The sequence below is a fragment of the Carassius auratus genome, chromosome 34 (genome assembly GCF_003368295.1).
Source record: "Carassius auratus strain Wakin chromosome 34, ASM336829v1, whole genome shotgun sequence".
NCBI classification, from domain to species: Eukaryota; Metazoa; Chordata; class Actinopteri; order Cypriniformes; family Cyprinidae; genus Carassius; species Carassius auratus.
This window is the reverse complement of record NC_039276.1, coordinates 2,357,411-2,383,199: the sequence shown is the minus strand read 5'-3', so window position 1 is coordinate 2,383,199 and position 25,789 is coordinate 2,357,411. Positions and strand designations below refer to the sequence as shown.

The 25,789-nt window shown below is 35.9% G+C and overlaps 1 protein-coding gene across 3 annotated transcripts in view; it reads left to right on the top strand.

Annotated features, from left to right (window-relative positions):
• The first annotated feature begins 1,740 nt into the window (after nt 1-1,740).
• LOC113052933 (fidgetin-like) overlaps nt 1,741-25,789 on the top strand; it is a 59,991-nt gene continuing 35,942 nt past the window's right edge. Inside the window, exons 1-2 of one of the 3 annotated variants that reach the window (XM_026217422.1) lie at nt 1,741-1,911; nt 2,618-2,729. In XM_026217422.1, coding sequence (XP_026073207.1) covers nt 2,705-2,729 — 25 coding nt within the window. In that variant the 5' untranslated portion in view covers nt 1,741-1,911; nt 2,618-2,704. Of the gene's footprint in view, nt 1,912-2,576; nt 2,730-25,789 lie in introns of all 3 variants that reach the window. The other 2 variants (XM_026217421.1, XM_026217423.1) reach the window with 2 other exon arrangements.

The following is a 25,789-nucleotide window of genomic DNA, read 5'->3' as shown; positions in this document are numbered from 1 at the left end:
ATGCGTGAGCGTCCTTGTAAGCTCATGCATCTTTAAAGCACGCACTAAGATTTACAATATGTGTTACTTATGTTGAAGAACAATTATGTTTATCTAAAAGGAAACTACAGAAAGATGTCAAGGTCATCATAACATGAAAATGTATATTTAAAGGGGGGGTGAAATGCTATTTCATGCATACTGAGTTTTTTACACTGTTAAAGAGTTGGATTCCCATGCTAAACATGGACAAAGTTAAAAAAAAAAAAATACTCCTTCCGGTTTGTCACAAGTTTCGGAAAGTTTTTTTCGAGTATGGCTCTGTGTGACGTTAGATGGAGCGGAATTTCCTTATATGGGTCCTGAGGCACGTCTGCCGGAAGAGCGCGCGCTCCCGTATAGCACAGCACTGAGAGCACAAACTTCACTGATCAGAGCGAGAGCGTCGCCAAATGTCACAAAAGGAGTGTGTTTTTGGTTGCCAGGGCAAGACAACCCTGCACAGATTACCAAAAAAAAAAAAAAAAACAGCATTAAGGGACCAGTGGATGGAGTTTATTTTTACAGAGCATCAACGGAGTTGTGCAAGTGTTTGTGTTTGTTCCCTGCATTTCGAAGATGCTTGTTTTACAAACAAGGTCCAGTTTGACGCCGGATTTGCACATAGTTTATTTCTTAAGGATGATGCAATCCCAACGAAAAAGGGTCACGATCGTGTGTTGGAACCGCAGGCGGTGAGTAAAACTGCTTCAAATATCTCTGTATTGTTAACTTAGCTATCAGCGCGTAAGCACATCAAGTAAACAACATGCGATGTTGTCATCAAACTGCACTTTCCACATGTACAGCTTAAAAAATAAAATAAAAAAAGACGACAAAGTGGAACTTAGTCATTTTCCAAAACCGCTAAGCAAATATATACAGTTTCAGTACATACCACATAGAGATGTTGTTGTTGCTGCTGCTCTTGTTAAATTTCAGCCTCGGGATCTGATTCTGGATCATAAATATACGCTGAATCTGACTGTTAGCCATGGTTTGTTTTGGTTGGTTTTGTCCTCATGGTAATGTCACAGCTTCCAAACGCTCTCAAAGCAAAAGCCTACTCGCGCTAGTGATTCTTTAGCTCCGCCCACACGTCACGCCTCCAGCCGCTCGTGTTTTTCCGGGAAAAATCGGTGCAGACTATCTTTCTCTTATGAATATAATAAAACTAAATACTTTTTGGAGTTATGAAGGATGCAGTACTACTCTATAGGTACTCAAGATTAACAGGATATTGAGTGAAAACGAGCATTTCACCCCCCCCCTTTAATATTGCAGTTTATTAGAACTGATTTTCGTGCATGTGACAAAATCAACAGAAATGGCCATCGCTACAGGCGCGATATGCAAATATTTACATTTCTGTAATTATTTTAGTTTTAGTCTATTTATATGAATGTAGTTCTGAATACACTGTAGCCCTACTTTACTGAAATTCAGTTAAAAATAATTACCGCTGTACGGCTGCGGTGCGAAAAGTTTTTCTCGCTTACTATATCGTGCATTTCAGTAGTATATCAATAATATTGCATGCTATTTTACCTCGTGTGTTATTTGGAAATATTGTATAGAGAAACAAACATCTCATAAATTAATAATTCCTGTCAGTAGTGTAAGTGACAAGACACCATGTGTTTAAGCAAATCCAGTGCGCTGCGCTGCTTTGAATTTGGCTCTCCAACAGCGCGCATGCGCAATCTGCGGCACGCTGTGCTTCTCTAGAGCAGCTGTTTGGGGTTTGAAATTCCAACATGGCAGAGGCAGTGGTCAGTCTTCCACACACTAACTTGGAATGGTTTCAAGTCGCTTAACCCGCACACGCATTCAGCACGAGCCCGTCGGATCGATGCCGTTCTAACCCGAGAGGTTATCCTGTCATACTAACAGGTAAGAGTCAACCCGGCTATTTCCACCGAGGTTAGGAATTTAACTGGACTACAGGAGAGGAGCGCCTGCCTTTATCGCAACGAATGTCCAGTCCACGCATCACCGGGTTGAAATGAAGCGCTCGCGCTGTCTGTATCTAAATACACAGACTGGGTTTAATGCGGGATGTGATCGCGCGTGCAGCGGGATGTTAAAAGCTCGGGCGGATGTTGAAGTTGGTCAGTAACAGTTGAATATGATTAATTGTGTCAGTGTTAGATTTAGCATTCGAAAGTGAGAGTGGGTGGGGTTGAAATTCTTGCAAAGTAACTTTCTGCAGCACAGAAACCGCGTTATACACGATTATAGTCTGGAAAAGTTTTTTTTGCGGCTTTTCTTTTTCGCGTGTCATGCATTTTTTTAAATCCTTGACTCTTCAGCATTGGAAATGTGTTTTGAAGTAAATGGGCATGCGATGCATGTCTCCATGTGGAGAATCTCGTTTCTTTGAAACCCAGGGAGGTTTATCTCAGCCTTGGAGGAAAAGTGACATGAGCTCGTTGTCGTGGTCATGTGTTTTTCCCTCCTTCCCATCGCTCCCTTTCTCTCCTCCTCCTCTCTCTCTTCCTCTCTCATGTTGTCCAAGAGCTTTTGTTGGTTTTGCCTTCCTAATTGTATGCATGTAGGTTAAACGAGTACCTGACGAAAAGGCCCCTGGTTTTCACAGCGTAATTCGATAGCTGAGAGGAAAAAGTGACTGTAAGCAACCTTTGGAATTCACGTTTTCCATTCTCCTGATTTCGCCTTTGAGAAGATGATCACTAGCTCCAGTGTACATGGTACGTTGATTTATTGTTTATATTTTGCCATACACGTTTACAAAGTGTGCTTGTCCGTGCATGATGTGCTTTGTTTTAGTCCTGCGATCCACACTAGACTTTGAACAGGGGCAATATAGCCTATTCATGTAACCTGTTGTTAGATTGTATGTTAATAATAATTTATTATTATGCAGTTTCACTCTCATAGAGCACTCCTAATGCATATATCTTGATTTAACCGATGCGTTTTTAAAGAAATGTTTCGTAAATTGGCATATTGACAAGGTAAATAGGTAAGTGTCCGATGTGTTTACCTCAGTCGCCGATGTCTGTCAGAACTAAGATGACACAATGTCAAAATGATGATTAGCGACTCAAAGTGAACTTACTTTTTAATAAAACGCGAGGACTTTAAATATTTATTAGGGGTTCAAGCACGCAGTGCTGAAACCCTATTGTATTTGTTAGGATTTTTATTATTATTATTATTATTATTATTATTATTATTCTTCCGCCTTAAAACTGAACGTGCAGCCCAAACCGTAAGGCCTAGAGAGCTGAAACTTGGTCAGATGGTAGTAGTCTTGCTCGCTACTCAGATACAAAGAACCGGCCCAATCGGCCTAACGGGGGCGCTACAGCGCAAAAAACAAAAATTTTGGACAATTTTGGCCGTAAAGTGTAAACCGTTAGCCATAGACTCAAAAACATGGCATTGTTGCAATCCTTGGGTTAGCCCGAACAAAAGTGCACGGCGCCTTTTTGGGGTCTACGACGCACCGTTTTCTCGCAAAATCGAGCTATATCCGAAACCTACTTTTGCGAACTAGTCCTAGGATTTTCAACCAATCAGAACCAAACCACTTCATGAATATTCCCTGGACACTCAATATCAATAATTATCAAAAAAAAGTTGAAATTTCAATTCTTACGCGAAACAGTACACCAAAAAGCGTCTATGCTAACGTTAGCCAAATGCTATTTTAACTATAACTCTTGAACGGAATGAGATATCTTCACCAAACTCGGTACGCATATGTAAGAGCTCAATCTTTGGTGAAATAAAAAAAATTGCGCATCTCTGCCACTTGGGGGCGCTATAAGATAGAAAAAACACATAAATGGCTATAACTAGGCAACCGTTGGCTCGATCGACTTGAAAATCGGTATGCAGTGTCTTGGTCTGAAGGGGCACAAGTACCTATGAGGACATTTGCATATCTCAAAAAAACATGGCCGCCATTGGCCAAACAAATTTAAGCACCTATTTGAAAGGGTTAACGGATGTTGATCGGAACGAAACTCGCTGGGTACGTTCGACTCATGAACCTTAAGGACTGTAAGAATTTTGAAAGAAATCGGCCACTAGTTGGCGCTAACGAGTTTTATGGCTCTGTAATCACGTGGTGTTTCACATATCAACACAATATGCATATCATTTGATAGATCTCCTCATATTGCACAACTTTGCCTCAAGAACCATTGCTGTCAATCAAATCGTTCAATTGTTATTCACAAATATGTTAAAAACCTACTTTTGCGAACTAGTCCTAGGTTTTTTGCCCGATCGGAACCAAACCACTGCAGTAATATTCTGTGGACTCTCTAGATCAATAATTATTAAAAAAATGTTGAATTTTGTCCTTTGGTCAGCTGTAAAGGGGTAATTTAGAAAAAGGGGTGTGGCCAAACATACCCCAAAGCCTATAAAACCTTAACGAAAACTCAATACTTTATGAAACTCAGTGAAATCATGTAACAGATGACTCTTAACAAGCATGCAAAGTTTCATGGAGATCAGACCATAGGTGGCGCTATAACAGTAGAAAAGGTCTCAAAACACAAGATTTATATGGTAAATGGCCTCAAATTGTTTGTAAATGCTCATATATTCACTCAAAAACACTAAATCTTTATATCATTTGATAAATATCCTCATTCTGAACAACTTTGCCTCTGGGACCAACGTTGTCAATAAAGCTGTTAATTAAACATTCAAGATTATTTTAAAAAGGTACTTTGGCAAACTAGTGATCGGGTATAAGATGAAAATCAATAAAACCACTGAAGTACAATTCTCTAGACTCTGAAGGTCAATAATTATCAAAAACATGTTGAACAATTGCATTTAGACAACTATAAACCAGTAATTTTATATTATGTTATTTGCATAGTGTACACAAAGGCCTATTAATACAAACAGAAATCCCACAAATGATCAAAACTGTGTAAAATAATGCATGATTTCATTCTAAACAAGCATGCAAAATTTAAGAGAGATTGGGCAAAAATAAAAAAAATAACAACACTATAACAGTTATGTTTAGAAACACAGTGTTGTTTCAGTAAATGCAATTTATAACCACTAGATGGCAGCGGAAGACCACTAATGGGCTCATTCAGTTAAAATGAACAGTACTGTAGAAAGGATTCATGAATTCATGCCAAAACATTAATAAATTAACTGTTATAACATGTTACATCTTATTGAATCAATGTTTTCCATTTTGTTCATACAGACACATCATTTTTTACAATTTTGCCACATTGTGATTACAGTGAAACCTGAATGACATCTAAACTCTTAAAAACTAGTTTAATCATTTAATTTCAGTGTGTGTGTGTCTGTCTTTTGGATGTATTTAAATGTCATCCATACATCCTGGTTGGCCGAGACCACCCCAGAGGCACAAAGACCTATTAATACAAACAGAAATCCCACAAATTATCAAAACTGTGTAAAGTAATGCATAATTTCATTCTAAACAAGCATGCAACATTTAAGAGAGATAGGGCAAAAAAACCCAACAACAACACTTTAACAGTTATGTTTAAAAACACAGTGTTGTTTGAGTAAATGCAATTTATAACCACTAGATGGCAGCGGAAGACCACTAATGGGCTCTTTCAGCTAGTACTGTTTTTATGAATTCATGCCAAAACATTAATAAATTAACTGTTATAACATTTTGTATCTCATTGAATTGATGTTTTCCATTTTGTTCATACAGATGTATCAGTTTTAACAATTTTGCCACATTATGATTACAGTTTAATCTGAAAATGACATCTAAACTCTAAAAAAAGAGAAGACTTGCAATAAGCTTATTGTCACCTATCACTTTTTATCAAATACCTATATCTGCAACAAAATGTTTGTGCATATATATGTGTATCTTTGTGTGTCTTTGTGTGTGTGTGTGTGTGTGTGTGTGTGTGTGCATATGCTTATAGAGTATACATATATTAGTCTAATCATTTACTTTCAGTGTGCGTGTCTGTCTGTTAGCCTGTTCTCCATTTTGGATGTGTTTAACTGTCATCCATACATCCAGGTTGGCTCTGACCACCTCAGAGGCCTTAATGTGCTTGAACCCCGGTAAATGCTGCTTGCAGCTTTAATTATAATTAATGCTTTTAAAGATAAAGTCTAATTTAATGTTTAGTATTTGACTATATCGTCTTATGTCATATACGAGCCACTTTTCTGACCAAAATTAAAGTTTTATATTTGTAGATAGCGCTTTATTTATTTATTTTCCTAGGCTATAATTGATTTGGCTTGCATTTGTATCTAAACGTAATTATATTCAGATAAAAAATCCTTTAGATTTGAGTTTATTAGCGGATTATGGAGTTGTATTAGCATAACTGTATTTACATAACTTCAGTCTGCAGTAATTTACATTCACATTATTCAAAATCTCTGTTTTCAATACACCCAAAATCTTTTTGTGTGATTTATGTAGTAACTTATACAAAACCTGCTTTTTTATGAGTCAATTATGTTATTTAGTGGACTAAATCAATCTGAATACACTCAGTTTAAAGTCATTTTAAGGGCAAGATTAGCTCCATGTACATATTCACTTTTTAGTATCAAATACTAAGCGGGCATAAAGACGTTACCAGAAGGAATGATTTTGTGGTCGCATACATTTTTCAGCCATAATATTGAACTTCATCCATCAGTTGGGGTTGTATATTACTACATTTTATGTAGTTCTTGAGCACATATTTGCATGAATTTTTGATATGTGCCTAGCATTATGCACATTTTTCTATACACGTTTTTTTCTTCTTTATACTTGTGGATTTTTTCTTTTAGTACTGACTCTTATAATTCTGTGGTCAGGAATTTTGTTGAATGTTATGCCAGCGTCATTTCCAATTTGTAGTGCTTGTTTTTTTTTTATAATCTCTTAAGGCAGTTGCATGTTGATTTGTTTGAAATGTATTGCATCTTCATATTCAAACATTTGGTTCTCATTCTCGACCAACTAACTAAAAAACTAAACACAAACACCCCCATCTCTCATCCATTTTTCATTTATAACATTATAATGTTCTTTTCAGAAAACCCCTTGCATTTGCATTTTGTTATTTCAAAACACAATCAAAATTGCCTGGGAAGACTGAAGTGTGTTTTCCAAGCCTCTTCAATTCTATCAATAGAAAGATTCACTACATGTTGAGTGATTTCATTGCTGTAGAGTGTTTTTTTTTGTGTGTGTGTTTTAATCAAAGTGGACATTGAGCATGTGTTTTTTGAAGTTTAATAAACCATTAGATGTGTAAGCAGAAGTATATTAACAAAACAGGCATCGGTGACCTGAGTTAGCTTTGCAGATATGAGTTTGAGTTGTTAATGTTATGAATAAGTATTACTTTAAGCTTTTAATATGATACTGTTTTGACAAACTGATGTGGTCGGAGTGATTCCTTGTGGGTGCAGCAAGCGGTTTATGTGTGAAAGTGCTGTTCTCGTTAACTTGGACCTGATTTAACCCCAGGCTAGGCTTTATGTGCATGTTAAACGACACGACAGCTTCACACACTCCTGATTGCATGGTATGTCAGTTGGCGTGAACCCGCGTGTGTGTGTGTGTAACTGCGCGTGTGAGTCCGCAGGGTTGACATGAAACCTCATGTTGAGTTTTGTGGTGTGCGTGATGACAGATGCTGACCCCTCCCCTTTTCAGCACCCTCTTTGCTTGATGTATCTGGTGTTGACATTCTAGCACAGGGCTACAGGCGGATCGCTGTATACACAGACCTATTGAAGATGCTTAGAATCGCACGGCTGATGCGGCAATTAGCAGATGTGTGCGTGCAATTAGATTGAGGCTTACGTTTGGGCAATATTTTGACAAGATGCAAACGTACAATTGTAGTGTCAGCTTTAATGTTGATTAGTTTGTATTTTTTAACATTTGAATGAAATGTTATTTGTATTTAGCTGCATGGATCATGCAGTTAATTGGCTTTAACACATAATGTTTTGGCAATTTTTGCACAAACGTGCTGCATGCAGTATAAACATATTTTGAATTAGACAGTGTCATACAGTAAAAATGCATCCAAAATGATGTCAATCAAGCTTTTTTGTCCAAATTTTCTGTGATTTATTTTACATGCATGGTTAAATAATCTCATTATTTGAGTTTTTGCGTTTTGAAAAAAAAAAAAATATTTGCATTAGTGAAAGCAAGTATTTTGTAGCATTGCACACTGCATCATCTAAGATGTAAATGTACACACTACACAGACAGAGATCAAATTACACAGCTTTTTATTAGAAAAAATCGTTTATTGTGCATTAAGTGGAATGCAATGAAAATGCATCTAAAATTGTTCAGTGATTTGTATTTTTTTTCCCAATAATTCTGTGATTTATTTTATATGCATTTAATCATCTCATTTTTTTGCACTCAAATTAATTTGTTCTAGTGAAATCAAATATTTTGCAGCATTAACTGCATATAAAATATAATATACAGTAGCTTTAATACAAATGAATCAAACTTGCATTCAGTTGGAACAAGTCAAAAGGCATTTTTTTAAGACTTGCTTGTTGGTCTGATGTATTAATATTGGAAACAGTAAACAGTGGCTGAATTCTCAAATCTGACATGACCAGTAGTATCTGTTGTAAATATAATATTTTTCAATATGCAGATTTCAATTTCCTTCTGTTCAGATGGGGTTACAGATGCTCTTTTACATATTCATGTGTGGTCATTAACGTTTGGAGGGTTTGTGTGAAATGCACTGTAGTTTTTAAACAGACCATCAGTCATGTACATTGTGAAAAGGATTTGACAAATAAGCTAAAACATTTGATCTGGATTTATTCAGGTCAATTACTCCTATATTATTTAATAAGCTTAAATCGAGCTGGTTAGTCTAACAAAATGAATTTTTAAATAAAGCAAATGAGTGAGTTGCATGGATTCACATTGAGTTGTTCTATTGATCCATATTTGACATGCTGAGGTTTTTGAAACAAATGCATCAGACTAGGATTGTGAGCTATTACTCATCATGGCATGATCTAGAGAATCTTGTGCTCATCATAAAATGTTCCTAAAGACCCATAGTTATAACATGTGAAAAGTGCAAGAAAGACATTTTAACCTGTATTTGAATCTTTAGCAAGTTATGTACAGTTTAATGTTGGGTGGTATATGGACAAAAGCCTAAATTATTATATGAGCAATTTTAGAGCACAGTAACTGTATATATCACACTATAGATATTTTAGCTTGAAATGCTAAAAAATATATATGAAATAGCCATGTGTTAATGCAAATGCTTGGATAATCTATTAAATGAAACAAAACTTACAAACATAACTTTTTATTTGGAAGTTCATGGACACAAAATATAATGTCTATACATTTGGCTGTAGTGCAAGAACGCATGTCACACTTAGAGGAACAAAAAATGTGAAACTAAAATATTTGAGACTCTAAGTTCCATATTTTATAATAAATAATATGCATAAAAGATAGAGTAGGATTTATAGGAATTGCTAATAACTTTCAAACTTAATTACATAGAAAAGCCATTGAATTGTAAAATGATGAAGTGAAAAGACAGAACTTGTATTTTTTTTGTAAATTGTACTTCAAGAAGCTTTGTTTTGGCTTTGAAAACTCACTTTTTTTATAACGTAAACAAACATGTGGCATGCATCAGTAAATGGGAAAGCGCTCAATGTATATTTTCACATTGCAATTTTTCTTCATGTAAATAGTGTACAGTAGTCCATATATACACTATGATATAACAAAGTCTCTATCATGAGATTTCGAAGCCCAGTGTTTGCAGAAAGTGATGCCGTTGGTGCGTTACTCATGTAAGTGGCCCGGGCCTCCTGGGATTGTTTGTATAAATGAGAATGACAGGTTTTATCTCAATCTAATGGTGACAATTAAAGGGAACCTTCAGACTAACTCGGCTTGCTGGCGGATGAGCACCTTGGGGGATCTCGGGGGCTGTTTCAAATTGATGAAACACTCATCCGTACAGACGGATACATTTGTCAGTCTGTGTAACAAATCTTATTCACTACCCCTGTCTCCATTACAGACAAAAGCCCAGCTCAAATGAAATCAGTAGCGACTTGTCATCTTTAAGCAAATATGTTAAGCGTCGTCTTGCAAGCTTTTCATCCGAACGCAGAGGAGGACCCCAAGGGAGATGGACGTGTGTAAAACGCAACAAATTTCATTTCCACGCAGGGATCGCTCTCTCTCGTGGCAGCTGGCTGTGTTATCTTTGTATGATTCGCTGTGCGCTGACAATTCTTTCCCTGATCTGAGTTAGAGTGCATTTGAAGCTGTCTGTTGCTATACTGAGAGATGTGTTTGCACCACTGCAAAGATGAAGGACCGTGAATCCTTGACATCCCCCTCCCGCTCTTCTCCATCAGCTCATTTAGACACTTTCTGTCTGTCGGCCTCTCTCTACTTCCCTGGCAATGGCTGACAGCATACGGGATGTATGTTTTTATTTTATTTTTAAATGCACAGCGAATTCGCTCTGAGATTATCCTCCAGTACTGTAGCGTAAATCAAAAATTTCAAGCCCTTAAATGTTGAGATACTGGACAAAAAGACTGTCAGATGATGTAACAGATGTGGCGGTTCATCATGAACCTGAATGGAGGTGAAGTGCCCTCATCTCTCGCGAGTTTATCGGCCTCTCCATGAGGTAAATCTACAAATGAGGACTTGAACGCGCCACACGTATTGATTTGCAGATTGCTTGATTTGATTTATTTAGCACGCAGTGGGTTCTTTTTAGTCAATAATCGTGTAAGAAAAGACACTGAAAGGTGTTTGTCTTTAATCTTTCGTCAGGGTCACGCCGACTGGCTCAGTGTAAATTCTGTGTTTTTAACATTTGTCAGGTTTGATCTGTACTTAGCTGGCGATGTGATCTGATCAATGGAGCGCCGCTGCGTAACTGTGATTGACAGTCAGCACTTAGGACGCCAGCGGACTCCTGTTTATTATGATACATCACACACACACACACACTCTTTCTCTTTCGCTCGGAATAATAACAACCAAAACCAAACAAAATCCCATTCCGTGGACAGTTAGCTCGGTGTTGAAAAGGTTTCATTCTATAAGGACGGATGATAACTCAGAACAGTGTTTTGTTAGAACTTGATAGAACGTCATTGAAATTGATTGGGGGAGAAATGCATGATTGCATGAATGATTTCTCTGTTTGTAGAGTTAGACAAAAATATCTGAAAATATTACCCTTTTTTGAACCTTAGCAATAACAAAAAATACATGGTATTGGTCAAACTTATTGATTTTTCTTTTAAATGCCAAAAGTGATTGGGATATTAAGTAAATATCATGTTACATGAATATATTTTGTATAAAACTTTATTTTTGACTAGTAATATGCATTTCTAATAACTTCATTTGGACAACTTTAAAGGTGATTTTCTCAATATTTAGATTTTTTTTTTTTTTTTTTTTTTTTTGCACCCTCAGTTTCCCAGATGTTTACTGAATGAACACTACAAAGGATGATGGTTATTTTCATTTAAATGCACTAATATCATTCCATAATCATAAACTGTAGTTTACTTATATTTATCATTTATTTAAACTTTTTTTTTTTTTTTTTTTTTACTAAATATTTTGATGCATTAAAAAACACTTCTGTAAACAATGTGACATTGCAAGTAAATTGTTGAGTCCGACTTTGAATCAGTTCATTGAAAGTGACAGTTTGGACGGATTCACTGAAATTATTAAAAATGATTTATGCTAGAGGTAAAATACAGTAAAGATCTAGTTAAAAATAACCAGTGTTTTCCTTGTTTTCCAGTGTTTTTTTTTTTTAGTTCACCACAGCACTTAGGAAAAAGCAAAAGCTCCTTTAATGCAGCACCCACGTTTCAAACAAACGATGTGAATTATTAGAACGGAAAATAAGCGACTCTCTCATCCTTTCTTTTTTTTCTGCCACTTCAAACAATGAGTCGGAGCTTTTGTTTTCACTGTCCCTGGTCACTAAAGGTGTTTGGACACACAAAGTGAAGTGGCAGCGCACTGCCTGCTGGGGATTGGTTGCGAACACTCAATCCCCCGGTGGGAAAAACCAGTTTTAGCAGCAGAACTGTTAATCTAGGCAGCGCGCTGATTCTCCTGCGTTCCCACATTTGCTAGAGTAATTATCATACCCCCAGTGGCAAGGAGAGAGACATTGCCTTAAATCACTGATGTCTTCATTACTCTGTTTACATTTTAATTAGACATACTAAACTTTTAGATTTTTAATGGGCTTCGCAGAACAAGAAACATTCTCCTCTTTAGTTGAAGGAGACATGCTGAGAGCGAACCTTGCACCTCGCCATGAAAGACAATCTGCACTTTTCAGAATATTTAACGTGCCACAATAATTATTTCTGCTTTGACCTTTGATGCGAGACTGTCTGGTTTTAAAGCGCAGCCTACTTTTGATGCATCATAAGTGTTGTGAGTTGCATGTACCTGCGACATCTTGTTTTGGTCTGAATTGGCGGATGGTTGGGGGATTCAGTGCCAAGAGATGCTTTGGCAAAAAAAGCTTGGCCGTTTTAAACAATGGGTCCTTTATTTTCTCAGATACTTGGCATTTGAAGTTCTTAGATGCATTTCTGTTGCTGCAATCGGTCTAAATTGTGAATTTAAATAACTGTTAATCAATGGAAATACTGATTTTAGTATAGCAGGGGCACACAACAATTGTCCACACCTTCCTTCCGACCGAGAAATACATCCTTTATCATTGAACAACCTTGAGAAATGAGAAGAGCAATTTCAGTCCCACTGAACAGTTGCCTGTTGTGTGTTCGGAGAGGTGAAGTGTCTGTAAATGCATAAAGATTGGACACATTAGAGAATTGAATGTGACTAAGAAATTGTCATTGAACTGAAACAAAAAGAAGCTCTTGTAAAATATAGGACAAAGGTTTTATTTTTTCTGTTTAACGCTGCGTATTCAACAAGTTCACTGTTGACTGCATGTTGAGAATCCAAGGCTTTAGCCAACCCACATTGGATCACCTTTTTTAGTGTCTTTTATAAAAGTTATGTATAATATCCTTGAGTTTGCTTGCTCTAAAATTTCAGAGGTTTTTAACTGATGTAAAGCACAAAGTGGTTCGTTCCTACTATTACAGCCTTGATGGAAAAGCCACCCGGGTTCATTCTCATAAGCATCACTTTCTTTTATTGTAGGGTGCTGAATTCTCTCTTTAATTCATGTATTTGATGCTTCCTGACATTTCAATTCATGTGAATTACCCTAAGCTGGGGAAAACACGGCGAGTGGAGATCACAGTCAGTTGAAGCTCGACTTGGAGAGGGAATTATATCATCTAATGAGAACATAAAATTGTAATTAATGTCTTGAAATTAGTCTCTGAGAGAAAAGAAAAAGAAAAAAAGAACATGTCCATTGATATGCATGGCAGAAAACAATCAGTGATTTGAATGTGAGAGCCAATATTTTGGCCCTTTTTTATTTTTATTTTTTCTGTGCCTGTGAAAGGTTGAATGAAAAAAATCCTTCAGGAATGATGAATTGAGTTATCACGTTCAGCAGCTAATTGTCTCAAATTGATATTTTGATGTACTACTTAAGATCACATAAAAGCAGTCAGATCTTAATTAGGCTGATGATCATGGGGAGACGTGAGCGTTGGTGCTGAATCTTCCCGCCGCTCTATTTGTCCTCTGCGGAGCGCGGCTGGCTGACAGGTTGGCGGTGTGCCAAGGATTGATGGGAGGAACCTTGAGTGTGGCGGAGAGGAGCCGTGTGAGGCCTGCCGGCAGGAGCGGACACAGATGGGGAAAGTGCTGTGGAGGTTTGAGGCAATGACACTAGATTTTGCATTGCAGCTGTACCGATTCTTGGTGGCTAAGATTTAGGGTGGGCGATATGAACAAAATCTGATATGATGCTATCAGTCATTAATATGTCATAGGTACAGTTTTTGCAGGAATGCAACACAAATTATTTATAAATGAATGCCTGTTTGAGGATAATCCAGTGCTTTACAAATAAATAAATAAAAAATTTATTAGATTGTTTATTATTTGATACTGAATGTTGTATATTTGTATGTATATATGTGTTTTTTAATTGTCAAGTGTGTACATATGGTAAGACATTACAAGCAAAACCATTTATTTTATGCATTGGTCAATTTTATTATTGGTCAAAGTTATATTGCGTCCATAACTTGACCTCTTTCAGATTAGTGTAATCTTTTTTTCTCTTTCTTTTGTGTGTGTGTGAAAGCTTAACATTTGACAAAATGTGTGAAAAAATACACAAATATATAAAAGCAACAGTATGAAATATGTAGTTCTCACTCTAAATTCCGTTTTGGTTCATTGTGTTGATGCCAAAGTTACGTTGTATGTGAATTGAATTATATATACATTCTGCAGGTTGTGTCATTGAACCTTAAATTATATATATATATACTATATATATATATATATATATATATATATTATATATTACTGCACAAAATGTATTGCACTGTACATTAAAAATGATATACAAGTGAAACTGGAATACTACAGATTGTAATCAGTTACAGAATCTTAAAATCGTACATAACAAGAATAAGATTCTAATTTTGCTCTCCAGTGCCTCGCTTTTTCAAATGCGCGTTGTATCTACGGTAGGCGATATGTACCAAAAAGCTTTGACAGGATGTCTTCTAATAGCACTTCGTCGAGTTTTCCTTCAGGTGAACAGGTGTGTTATTTCAAACGAATGTTACAGTATGAATTACTGACTGTGGAAAACATGAAATATTGTAATTAGTAGTTATGTCTAATTTATTTGTTATATTTTCTGAATTATATGCATTGTTAGATATAAAAAAAAATTATAATATAGATTGTAACACTGACTTACCTGTCGAGAAGAAAACTGGCCACTTCAGCGTCTCTTTTGAAATCTTTATCCAGCATTAGCTCTTTCCACCTAGAAAAAGCTTCCCTGACATTAACTCTTGTTTTCTGTAATCTACGGTCACGTTTCCTTTTACGTTCTATTTTTGACTGTTTTGGCGACGATGTTTTCTTCTCCTGTGGTGCGGCATATGTATGGTCCATAATAAGAATGCAATCCAGACTTTTAAACTTGCCGGTGCAGTTTCAAGCGCCTCTCACTGCTCTGCACCTGCGTTTCTGGCTCTGACCGAAAACGCGCTGTGGAAACGCGTTGGCTTAGTACTTTTTGTCCCTCTCTGCTATTATAGTTTTGCAAGATGGCGGAACTACATGGAAGCCTCCGTCGACCTACCCGTCCCATGTATATAAAGATAATAAATTCTTCATTTACGAGGATTAGTTTAAACATTGGCATAGGTATTTGTACACCATTGAGGGCATATTTATGAATAAAAATATTGATTTTAGATAATAAAATACCTAAAAAGTTACTTATTGTCCCTTTAATAGTTAGTTAATAATGAGAATTTGTCCTTAACTAAAGTGTGTCCAAGTTGTGTATGTAGGTTAGGAAAGATAGCAGCAATTCACAAAACCATTGCCTACAAACCGACTTAATGAGCTGTTTATTTCTATGGCATAGTCTTGGATGGGTTAAACAAACTGGACAGCTGCCTGGAGAGGTCCATCATGTCCGGGATCTCCATTAGGAGTGGGTTTCAGGTAGTAAAGCCACCAGAATGCTGTACGAGTGCTGGCTGCTGAGGTGGCAGGCTGGCTGTGCTAATGATGGGTGCTAATGTAATTAGCTCATCCCAGCAGTCTGCAGAGCTGCGCTTTTCAGCTGTCGCGCTCACCACTGACCCCGACTCACCCCAGCCTTTCACGGCCTACCTCTCTCTCATAGCCATTACCCTGCATTTAGTGCCCTGAAGGGCTGACAGCCTCGCCATTTGTTGATTTTTGGCTCCAAAACCTGTGCATTTTCTTGTTAAAGTCAACGAGAGATCTAAATTTAACTATTTACTTTCTAATTGGACATGCCTGCATGATTCATCGGCTCACATGCTCCAAATAATATTCTTTGTTATATTTTATCAGTGTCATATATTGGTGCTTTATTCAAATTGAATATCCAGTTTTCACCCTGAAATGTTTGATGTTACACAAGCAAAATGGATTGAGCACAGCGCTTGAAATATCGTTTTTTTTATATAATCAAAACATAGATACTTTGGGAATATGGAGCTGAAAATGTAAATGTGTACCTTGAATGCAATTGATAAAAGCCTCTGCAAAAGGCATAAATGCAAATGTAATCATATATATATATATATATATATATATATATATATATATATATATATATATATATATATATATATATATATGATTGTTATGCTATCAATCACAATTTTTTCAAAGTATTGATGTTTATTGATAATTTCAGTCATTTTGTAATATTACATACACATTAACCACAAAATTACCGGTCATCTGCTTAAACACCCATAAATTATTAAACCGCAAATTAGCATAAAATGACATCACTGAATCTGCTGGTGGCATGGATTGTGTGAAGTGGCCTTCATTCATGCCCTTCAACATAAATAATTGTGTAATAGATTTAAGTTTCATAAATTTAATTGTAGAAATTGTATTGTAAGCTAATGTGTATGTTAATACTGAGCTAAGACACGCACGTTAAAGAATGGAAGTTTTTAAGTGAGCACTCTCAACATGAGCATGAAGATCAAATCAAGCCTATTATAAGCAGAACAAGATCAAACTGTAGATGTTTTTAATTGTATTTTCAGTGGTGTAATTGCTACTAAACAAAAGACTTCCCTTTTTTTCTCTTGCTTTAGTTGATTAATATGTGGAGCGTTTAGTGTTTAGAGGCCTAGCAGGAGTGGATTATAATGATCATTCCCTTGGGCTTAGGCTCGGTTTTATTTTTTAGGATGTCTGAACAAACCCCCCCCCCCCCCCTCCTTCCTTTTTCACCCCGTTCAGCAGGCGTTAAGGGTGACCCTGTTTCCTCACTCCTAAGTAGAACCAATTTGGTTCGGAATGAGCCTGAAGGTTTCTCTTAATGAGATTCCCATATGAACCGCCACATTTCCACAGAGAGTTTTCCAGATCATCTCTATGGCATTTGTTTGTGAAAAGCTGACGTTCACAGCTCCCTTCTTCAGTTTTTATTTTTTAATTTTTTTTTGGAGACGTTCATCTTAAGTTTGGTTGTCTATTTTACAGATTTGTCATCTTATGTGCTTTTTATCTACTTGTCATAATTTTGTTTATACTAGGGATTGATTGATCTACACACATTAATTATTTTGACCGATGATCAATATGATGTTCAGTCTTGTAAGTCTATATTGTTTTTTCCCCATTGTTTTAAAATTACTCATGAAATTTCCCATCTTGATTGTGCTTTAGGACGTAAAGCCATTAGACATGGGAGTTGTTTTTATGTGCAGTAGAAAATATAATACTGGAAATATAATACTGATCATTACTGATCACATTATATAAAATATAATATATTTGGAAAATATTTACATGTATATGCATTTATATTGTAATGTTATATGATATATAAATATGTTTAATATATAAACAACATATTTTTCTTAAATATATGCATGCATGTTTTTGTATTTATATATAGCTTAATAAATATGAACAGTACACACACACACATTATGTAAACAAAAACTATAATTTTTTATGCGATGAATCACGATTAATCATTTAACAGCACTAATATATATGCATGTGTTTGTGTATTTTTATAATATTTATGTGTACAATTTTTGCAAAAACTAACTGATATTGTTAATTTTTTAACTTTCGTTATTCATCTCTGCAAAGCCATTTAAGTCATCACCACTGCATTCGAAAATTATGTATTAATTATTCAGAGATTTTATTTTTATATGAACAAAGATGCCAAATCTAGGTGAGCTGTCCCCTTTAAGAGAGCAGTTGCTATGTAAAGCATGTTTAGGATCTGGCCCATTTGACGATCCCTTTAAATGTCCGCATGGAATTGTGTTAATTTAAAAGAGAAAGAGCTCATATAGAGTTCAGCATCATCCGTGAGCTTTATGAGGGCTGGCACCTCTTTTATGTTCATTATCGTGAAATCACCTCAGGGAGGAATGTTGACTTTTACTTTTCACCATCCAGAATAGCTGCTAATGTGCTGTGTAACACTCTCGTGTGAGACCATAGACACTTCTTTTAATTGAGGAATTATCAGTGGTTTGATCGCTGGTCACTCGGCTTCGCACAAGTACTCAGGTACTTGGAAAAAGCAGCGGTGATCGATTATGAAATCATTGATTGCATTGTTTGATTCATTTTATGGTTATGATTTAGGGATGTCACAATTCTTAATATAATATCAAACTTGTCGGTGCAGCATTCACAGTTCAATAAGCGCTTGTGAATTGCAGTTTCTCAGTTTTGCGTTGAAATATTTTCTGTATGTTTTATTTCTCTCAGAATTGCCTCTGTTTATGTGTGCCTGTGAGTCCATGTGATGAATTGAGGAAATGCCCACCCATGACGTGCATTTGAAAAAGCAAAACAGGCCAAACATCTTCCACTGTAATGACATCAGTTGAGTGTTTGAAAACACTTTCTTTTGCCATCTGATGTGGGGTTTTTTCACAGAATGTGGCAGAAAATATATTCTGTACTGTTAATCATTATGAAAATAGCCGAGATGGCTTGGAAAAACACAGAAAACTATTGTCTTAGATGAGAATCTTTTTATTCAGTCACAGCAATAGCCTTTGTCCATATTAGGGATTTCCTGGAACATCATCAGTTCTATTACTTCTGTGATGCATCTGTGGATTTTCTGTATGAATGTTCCCCTCTGGCTAGGAGTATAAAATGGAATGGACTTTACATATTTGTGGCGCTTCATAATGGCCGATCCATCCTATTTTGGGTAAAAATAGGAAGAATAATACAAAACAATACAAAATCAATTTTAAGTGGACATATAATAATCCACGTCTTTCTCCATTGTACAGAACCTAAACATAAAGCATGAGCGGAGTAGTCTGATTCATGAACCAATGACTCTTACGAGCCTATTCTTTTAATAATTCAGACACAAAGGGTTTGGTTTCTTTGTTCGTTTCAAATCAGCTTTACAGAAAATCATTGTTAATGTTTATAACAGAGCTGATCCTCCCTAAACGCAAAATCCGCAAGCTGCGTAGGGCCCTGAAACACCAGATATTTTATTGGATGAATGAAACACTTTGCATCTTTGTTTTATTCACACCAAAATTATTTGATTTTAACATTTTGGAATCATTTATTTATATAGCATACTTTTTAGTCTCACTGGTAAACACATTTTTTTAAAACTAAAACAAATACTGAATGCTGATTAAGAAACCTCTTATTGAATATGTGTTGATTTGTGTGTTTTTTTCTAGTTGTTGCCTTTAAATTCACATGGTTACAGTTAATATTTTCATTTAAGGCCAGTTCTATGTAGTTTCAACCCAATTCAAAAACAAAAGCTAAATGCTGATTTCTGTACCATCTATGTTTGTATTGAATGTAGGCTACTTACTGTGCAGATACTGCTGTTAATTTCAGATGGTTATGGTTTTGTTTTCAGTAGCCAAAAGCCAGTTTGGCCTATTAAATACCAAATAAACATCTTGTTTATCCATTCTTTCCTTCTTTCTTGTTTGATGCTTAAAGATAAAAAAAAAAAATCGGAAATCGTTATCGGAATCGGCCAGTTTGCTCGTAAAAAAAAAAAAAACGTTATCAGAAGCGGCCATGAAAAATCATGATCGTGCATCTCTACTGATTAGAACTGGGTAATGATGATATAGTTTACATGATGTCTATGAACATAATGATTAACTGCAAGTCGGTAGATTAAAATCGGTAGAGATGCCAAACATATCATGATACGATTGAGGTAGGAGTTTATATGACTGTATCCCTGAAGAGAACTGACTATCTTTAGAAAAGTTTACGTGGATGTATGCTGCATCTTTGTTTGGATCATGATTGAAATTCTCAAATTGTGGATGGAAAGAGCACAGACAAAGCCTTGGTTTTTTCATATCAAGATATTTATTCATGTAACTTGCTAATTTGGGATTTGTTTTAAAATTTAAATTGAGTTTTGTTATTTCCATTTTATTAAGAAACGTGCAACAATGGGAAAATAAAACCTTTAGTTGACTGTACAGTATAATGTCTGAAGTGTCTGTGTTTAAAAAATAAAATAAAAAATAATAAATCGAATTGTATAATCAAAATCATCAATGGATTCGAATCGTGAGTTGAGTGAATTGTTACATCCCTAATTAGTAGCGTTCAACAGACAGCAAACCAGACAGACCCTGCAGCATGTTAACATGTTAATCTCTTTGAACAAAAAAAACTGAATACTAATTTTTAATTTAAAGTGCAAAGTCAGAAGTATATTGTGTATATTTGTAAAATTATGTAAAATGTATATTTATACTGCAGTGAAAAAGGAATTACGAATTTAAAGGGTCTGTCTGTATGTACTTATGTTAATTATTAATAGATTGTTAGTTTGAATGAAAATCTATTATGTAAATCTCTTGCATATAAAGCTGTGCAATCTGTTGCTGATTTGTCAAATATTTGAGTTGTCCTTAGTGGTCACGTCCACTCAAGTACAAGCTCTGTGTAGCTCTTTTGAGAGAATGCATTACATCTTTAGCTTTTTTTAATGATGCAATATTTATATCTTTGTACAAATTATATTTCACCCCAATATCTAGAGAAATGCCTCAAGTTCTATTTAACATTTGTTAAAGTCTCTTTTTTTTCAGCCTGTTTGACTCATACAGGCATTGTTTTTATATATATTTGTTGTTTTTATTCCATACCCTGACAAAATTTTCGCCCAAAGCCTTTCGCCTCTTTGTTTCCATTATTCAATCCAACAAGTTCTGCATTTGGAGGCCAGGAGGGGGGCTGAAAAATAATTTTGGGTCTGACAAAATTTATGTGGCGCTAAGTCAGCGCTTTATGCAAAAACTATGCTTTATCCAAAAACTATGCTTTATGCAACTGGGGTTGTGTAGGAGGCCTGAGCAACCCAGGCTTTGTGTGTGTGTGTGTGTGTGTGTGTGTGTGTGTGTGTTGTGAAAGGAAAGAAACAGAGAAAAATTTGTGTGTGTGGGCCTGTCATGCTGTCACCAAGGCCTAATGTCTCTCCCGAGGGGTACCTGGAGGAGAGCCGTACCCACCCAGACAGCCTTTAGCTGGGGTGCGCGATGACACTGCCTTCCCACGGAGACTGGAGGTGTCACTGTATGCATGTAAACCAGTGACAGATGACTGGAGACAAGCAGACTGGAGAGACCAGTCCAGAGAAACTGATTTTCCTTTCATCTCTCCTTCACAGCTCAGACACAGACGAATAAAACAGAACAACAGAGCCTTTGCGTTTGTGAGACACCCTTATGTTTGTCTACAGCGTGACACCCTAATAAGAGACGTTTTGTTTATTTTGTGGGTTTCTTTAGAGCTAAATGTTTCTAACACTAGAACGGGAAGCAATCCATTTTTTCTTTTAAATAGGATTTCATGGCGTTAGATTTTGTTAACAGTATTTATTTGGTACCATTTCTTTTAAACATGATTTAAACCTACAAAGTCTACTTTATCTCATTTATAGGGCCTCTATATGAACAAAATGAACATTTTAACAAGCAAAAGGCCTTTTAGTATAATTGCAAAAACATCCCCCCTCAGGTTGTGGTTCACTTGTCTTTTTTTCTTGTGAAATCATTACTGATCTGTTTAAAGTGAAGGCAACACTTACTGGACAAAAACTACTTAGGTTTATGTACTTATCCATATACAATTTTTTTAAGAAAAATCATGTTCAAATGTGAGTAATATGATCAAACTTTTGAGGAGCATTTATTTGTTCTTCTCTCAATTAGGGCTAAATAATAAATAAGAATATAATAAATGCTCTTTGTGGTGCAGTTCAAATAAACATTATATTGAACATATCGAACTTTTGCTATTGTTTTATCGTGGGAAATTATATTGCAATAATTATCTTTGTTTTTATTGCTCTGCTTTACTCTCAATCATCACTGTATTGCATTGCATTATGATTTGATCATAAAACTAAGCATTTAAAAATCTCACTAAGACATATTTTTGGGAGGTATGAAGTGGAGACTGATATTTATATGCATTTTATGTATGCATCTGCTAAACTGTTATAAAGCTGTCAGAATCAGAATTTTCAAATCACTTTTTGGCCATATAAATATCAGCATCTGCACCAAATTGCATGTTCGATCAGTTTGGGCATTTGAAGAAGATTAAGCTTTTCATTTTGTTCATTTATTTCCTCTCCAAATCATCATAATATATAAGCCATAAAAGCCTGATGTGAGCCAAAACAAATAGTACATACACATTTTCTTCATTATTTTTTTTTTTTTTTTTTTTATGATTTTGTCTAAAGAATCCCAAAAAAAGGCAACGATAAATGCAGTACCACAGTGTCAAGTTTACATTACACTAAACACACACACACACACACACGTTTGTTTTTGTGGAAAGTGGGTTCATCCCATAGGTCTAATGGTTTTTATACTGTATAAACTGTATATTCTATGGCCCTTCACTAACCCTAACCCTCACAGGAAACTCTGTGCATTTTTACTTTCTCAAAAAAAAAAAAAAAAAAAATCATTCTGTATGATTTATAAGCGTTTTGAAAAATGGGCACATGGGTTATGTCCTCATAAGACACACTCTCCTTGTAATACCTGTGTCATACCCAGGTCAATATACAGAGTTGTGTCCTGATATGTCACAAAAGCAAGAGCACACACACACACACAATATAAAAAAAAAAAAAAAGAAAGAAATGGAAGTGTTTGCAGTTGGGCTTTTTTGGGGGTGGTGCTCTCATTAATGGATTCATTAAAAGCAACTTGAATCGTTAAATTCCAAACGCTTTCCATCCTGTCCCCGCTGTTGAAGGTTTAGGTAGTGCACTCGTCAGGAAAGGGCACAGGCGGTAATTGCAGACGAATGAGGATTTGCCGGCCAGGAGCCTTGGGCCGCTTTACTAGGTCAGAGGTCACTCAGGTCAGTGTTACACACCGCAGCCTCACTGCAACCCCGTCTCTATGAAAATCGAACCTGCAGCGTCATGCGCCGATGGATTCCAGCCCTAATCTTCAGCTCAAGTCTTTAACCTGAGCGTTTAGGAAAGCCGGGAATGCACTCAGCTGTCGTAATTTCATGCCTTTCACAGATGGGGAAAGAGACTCTTGAGGCGATAGTATTGTACTTGTGCAAAGAGGTGTCTGAAAGAGCCAGCTGTTTTGTGATATCACATGATTGTATCGTTTTGGAATGCTTCAATTTCCTCTTTAACATTCATAAAGGAAGCCCGAGTCACATCTGCTCAAAACCGAGAGAAGAGGCTGTGCTGTCAACCAGCTCTCGACTGCAGCTACCACTTGTCGATTGATTAAAGATAGCATTTGGAAAGAAAGCGTGAGTTTTCCTTCTCGTTTTGTAGTAGCACACTGACCCGAAGCATTTTGTTACTCCTAACAATTCGCAGCCAGAACAGTGAAGCCATATTTTAGATCAGCGCCCACATGCTGGAAGTAGTTTTGAGATAAATTGTCCGTCTTTCGAGTTGTTTATAAAGCATTTTCACATTTTCTCCCCGAATGGCACTTTCTCAGGCTGAGGTGTCTGAAGCTGGCACAGTAACAACAGATTAATAACAAACGTGTTGTTTTACTGCAGAGAGTTGTGGGGGAAAAAAATGGCAAACGCTGTTCAAGGACAAGTATTGAACTCCTCTTGCAATACTGAAAAATACAGCAATGAACACAATGAGGGAAAAAGTCATATAATCCTAGCTGAAAAGGCAATGTTACATACACATACAGTATGTTATTATTATTGTTGTATAATTGAACACAGCGGTTTTGATAATATTATAATAATTTTACACTTAATTTATGTTTGTTATTGGTCTTTTCCAATGTTTATAATTTATTCTAAACATAAAAATTCTAAACGTAAAGTATTTTCCATTTGTTTATATATTATTTCCTTTTGAACTTTGACATTTTTATTGACATTCTAAACTATTAACCTTTTAATTTAGCAGTTAATACATGTACGTGTGTATGTGTGTGTGTGTGTGTGCGCGTATTACATTTGCTTAATAAATATATATATATATATTTACATCGGAACTCAATTTTTAGTTGAAAGAAGCAGCAGCAAGCCCTTTTATTTCCTCTCTACTTCCCTTTCAGTGTGCAAATCTCATTGAAACCAAGAATTAATAATGAATTCTCAAAGTGTGTGAATGTGTACATGCACACACATCTGTATCTCATGCTTTACTCTTTCATATATGTTATGTGAACAGATTGCTCTGTCCTTACTCCAGAGCGCATCTTATTCAAGACGTCTCCAAGTTCCTGCTCTGAGCTTGTTATATGTTCCAATGTCAAAAACACGTACTATATTTAGATTCACACCATGCAATAAAAGACAAGCTTTTCACATTTCAGCACTGGCTGACCTCAGGTGGTGTATATTGAAGAATGGGATTTGTTCTTTAACAGAATTGTCTAATTAGCTTTAAATTGGAAGAATACAGAACATGCAAATAAAATAACACATTCAGATGCAACCATTACTTAACTGCATGAATAATTGTACATTAATTTACATTTAATGGAAGGTGGAAACAAAAGGATTGTTGTCATTTAACCGGTGACTGGTGATCAGAGCAACTCTTTCACTTTATGCCAAAGACACTCTCGCTCATGTCGAGGACTTGCTATTGTCTGAGAATTAAGTGAACGTGCACGCTAGAGTTCACACTTGTAGCTATTGATTTCAGTGAGAATGGCACAGCACAAGGGAAGCAGAGGGGGAAATGCAAGGGTTGGCAAAAGTAATGCTCTATTTTGCAGCCAGAAATTAAGTTTTAAAGCAAATATTGGCCAATGTATAATTTAATTACTAGTATAATTTTTACTTTTGTGGATTATGCTGATTGACAGAAATATCAGGGAGCTTTTTGTGTGAAATAGAAGATGCCAAACACAGAGGCCTTTGAAATCTGTTTTATTTTTCACAAGTTCATACAACTTTAACTGTAACTGTACAGCTTTTTTATTAATTTTTTTTTAACTTCTTTGTTCTGTGTTTTATGATTTAAATGTTTTATCAAAAACAGTGGTAGTCAAATTAATATCTAAAACTTTAACTATTTGATTAGTCTTGTAAAATGTAATCTAATAATACAATTCAAAATCAAATTTCATTTTTTGGCGAGCGAAGTGCTGCACAACAGAGCATTTCGGTTTAAATTAAATAAAAATTGTGTAACTTCCTTGAACTGTATTTAAAGGGGGGGTGAAATGCTATTATGAGTTTTTTACACTGTTAAAGAGTTGGATTCCCATGCTAAACATGGACAAAGTTTCAAAAATTAAGTTGTACGTTTGAAGGAGTATTTTTGTTCCAAAAAAACCTTCTTACGGTTTGTCACAAGTTTCGGAAAGTTTTTTTCGAGTATGGCTCTGTGTGACGTTAGATGGAGCGGAATTTCCTTATATGGGTCCTGACGCACTTCTGCCGGAAGAGCGCGCGCTCCCGTATAGCAGAGCACTGAGAGCACAACAGACTTCACTGATCAGAGCGAGAGCGTCGCCAAATGTCACAGTGGATGGAGTTTATTTTTACAGAGCATCAACGGAG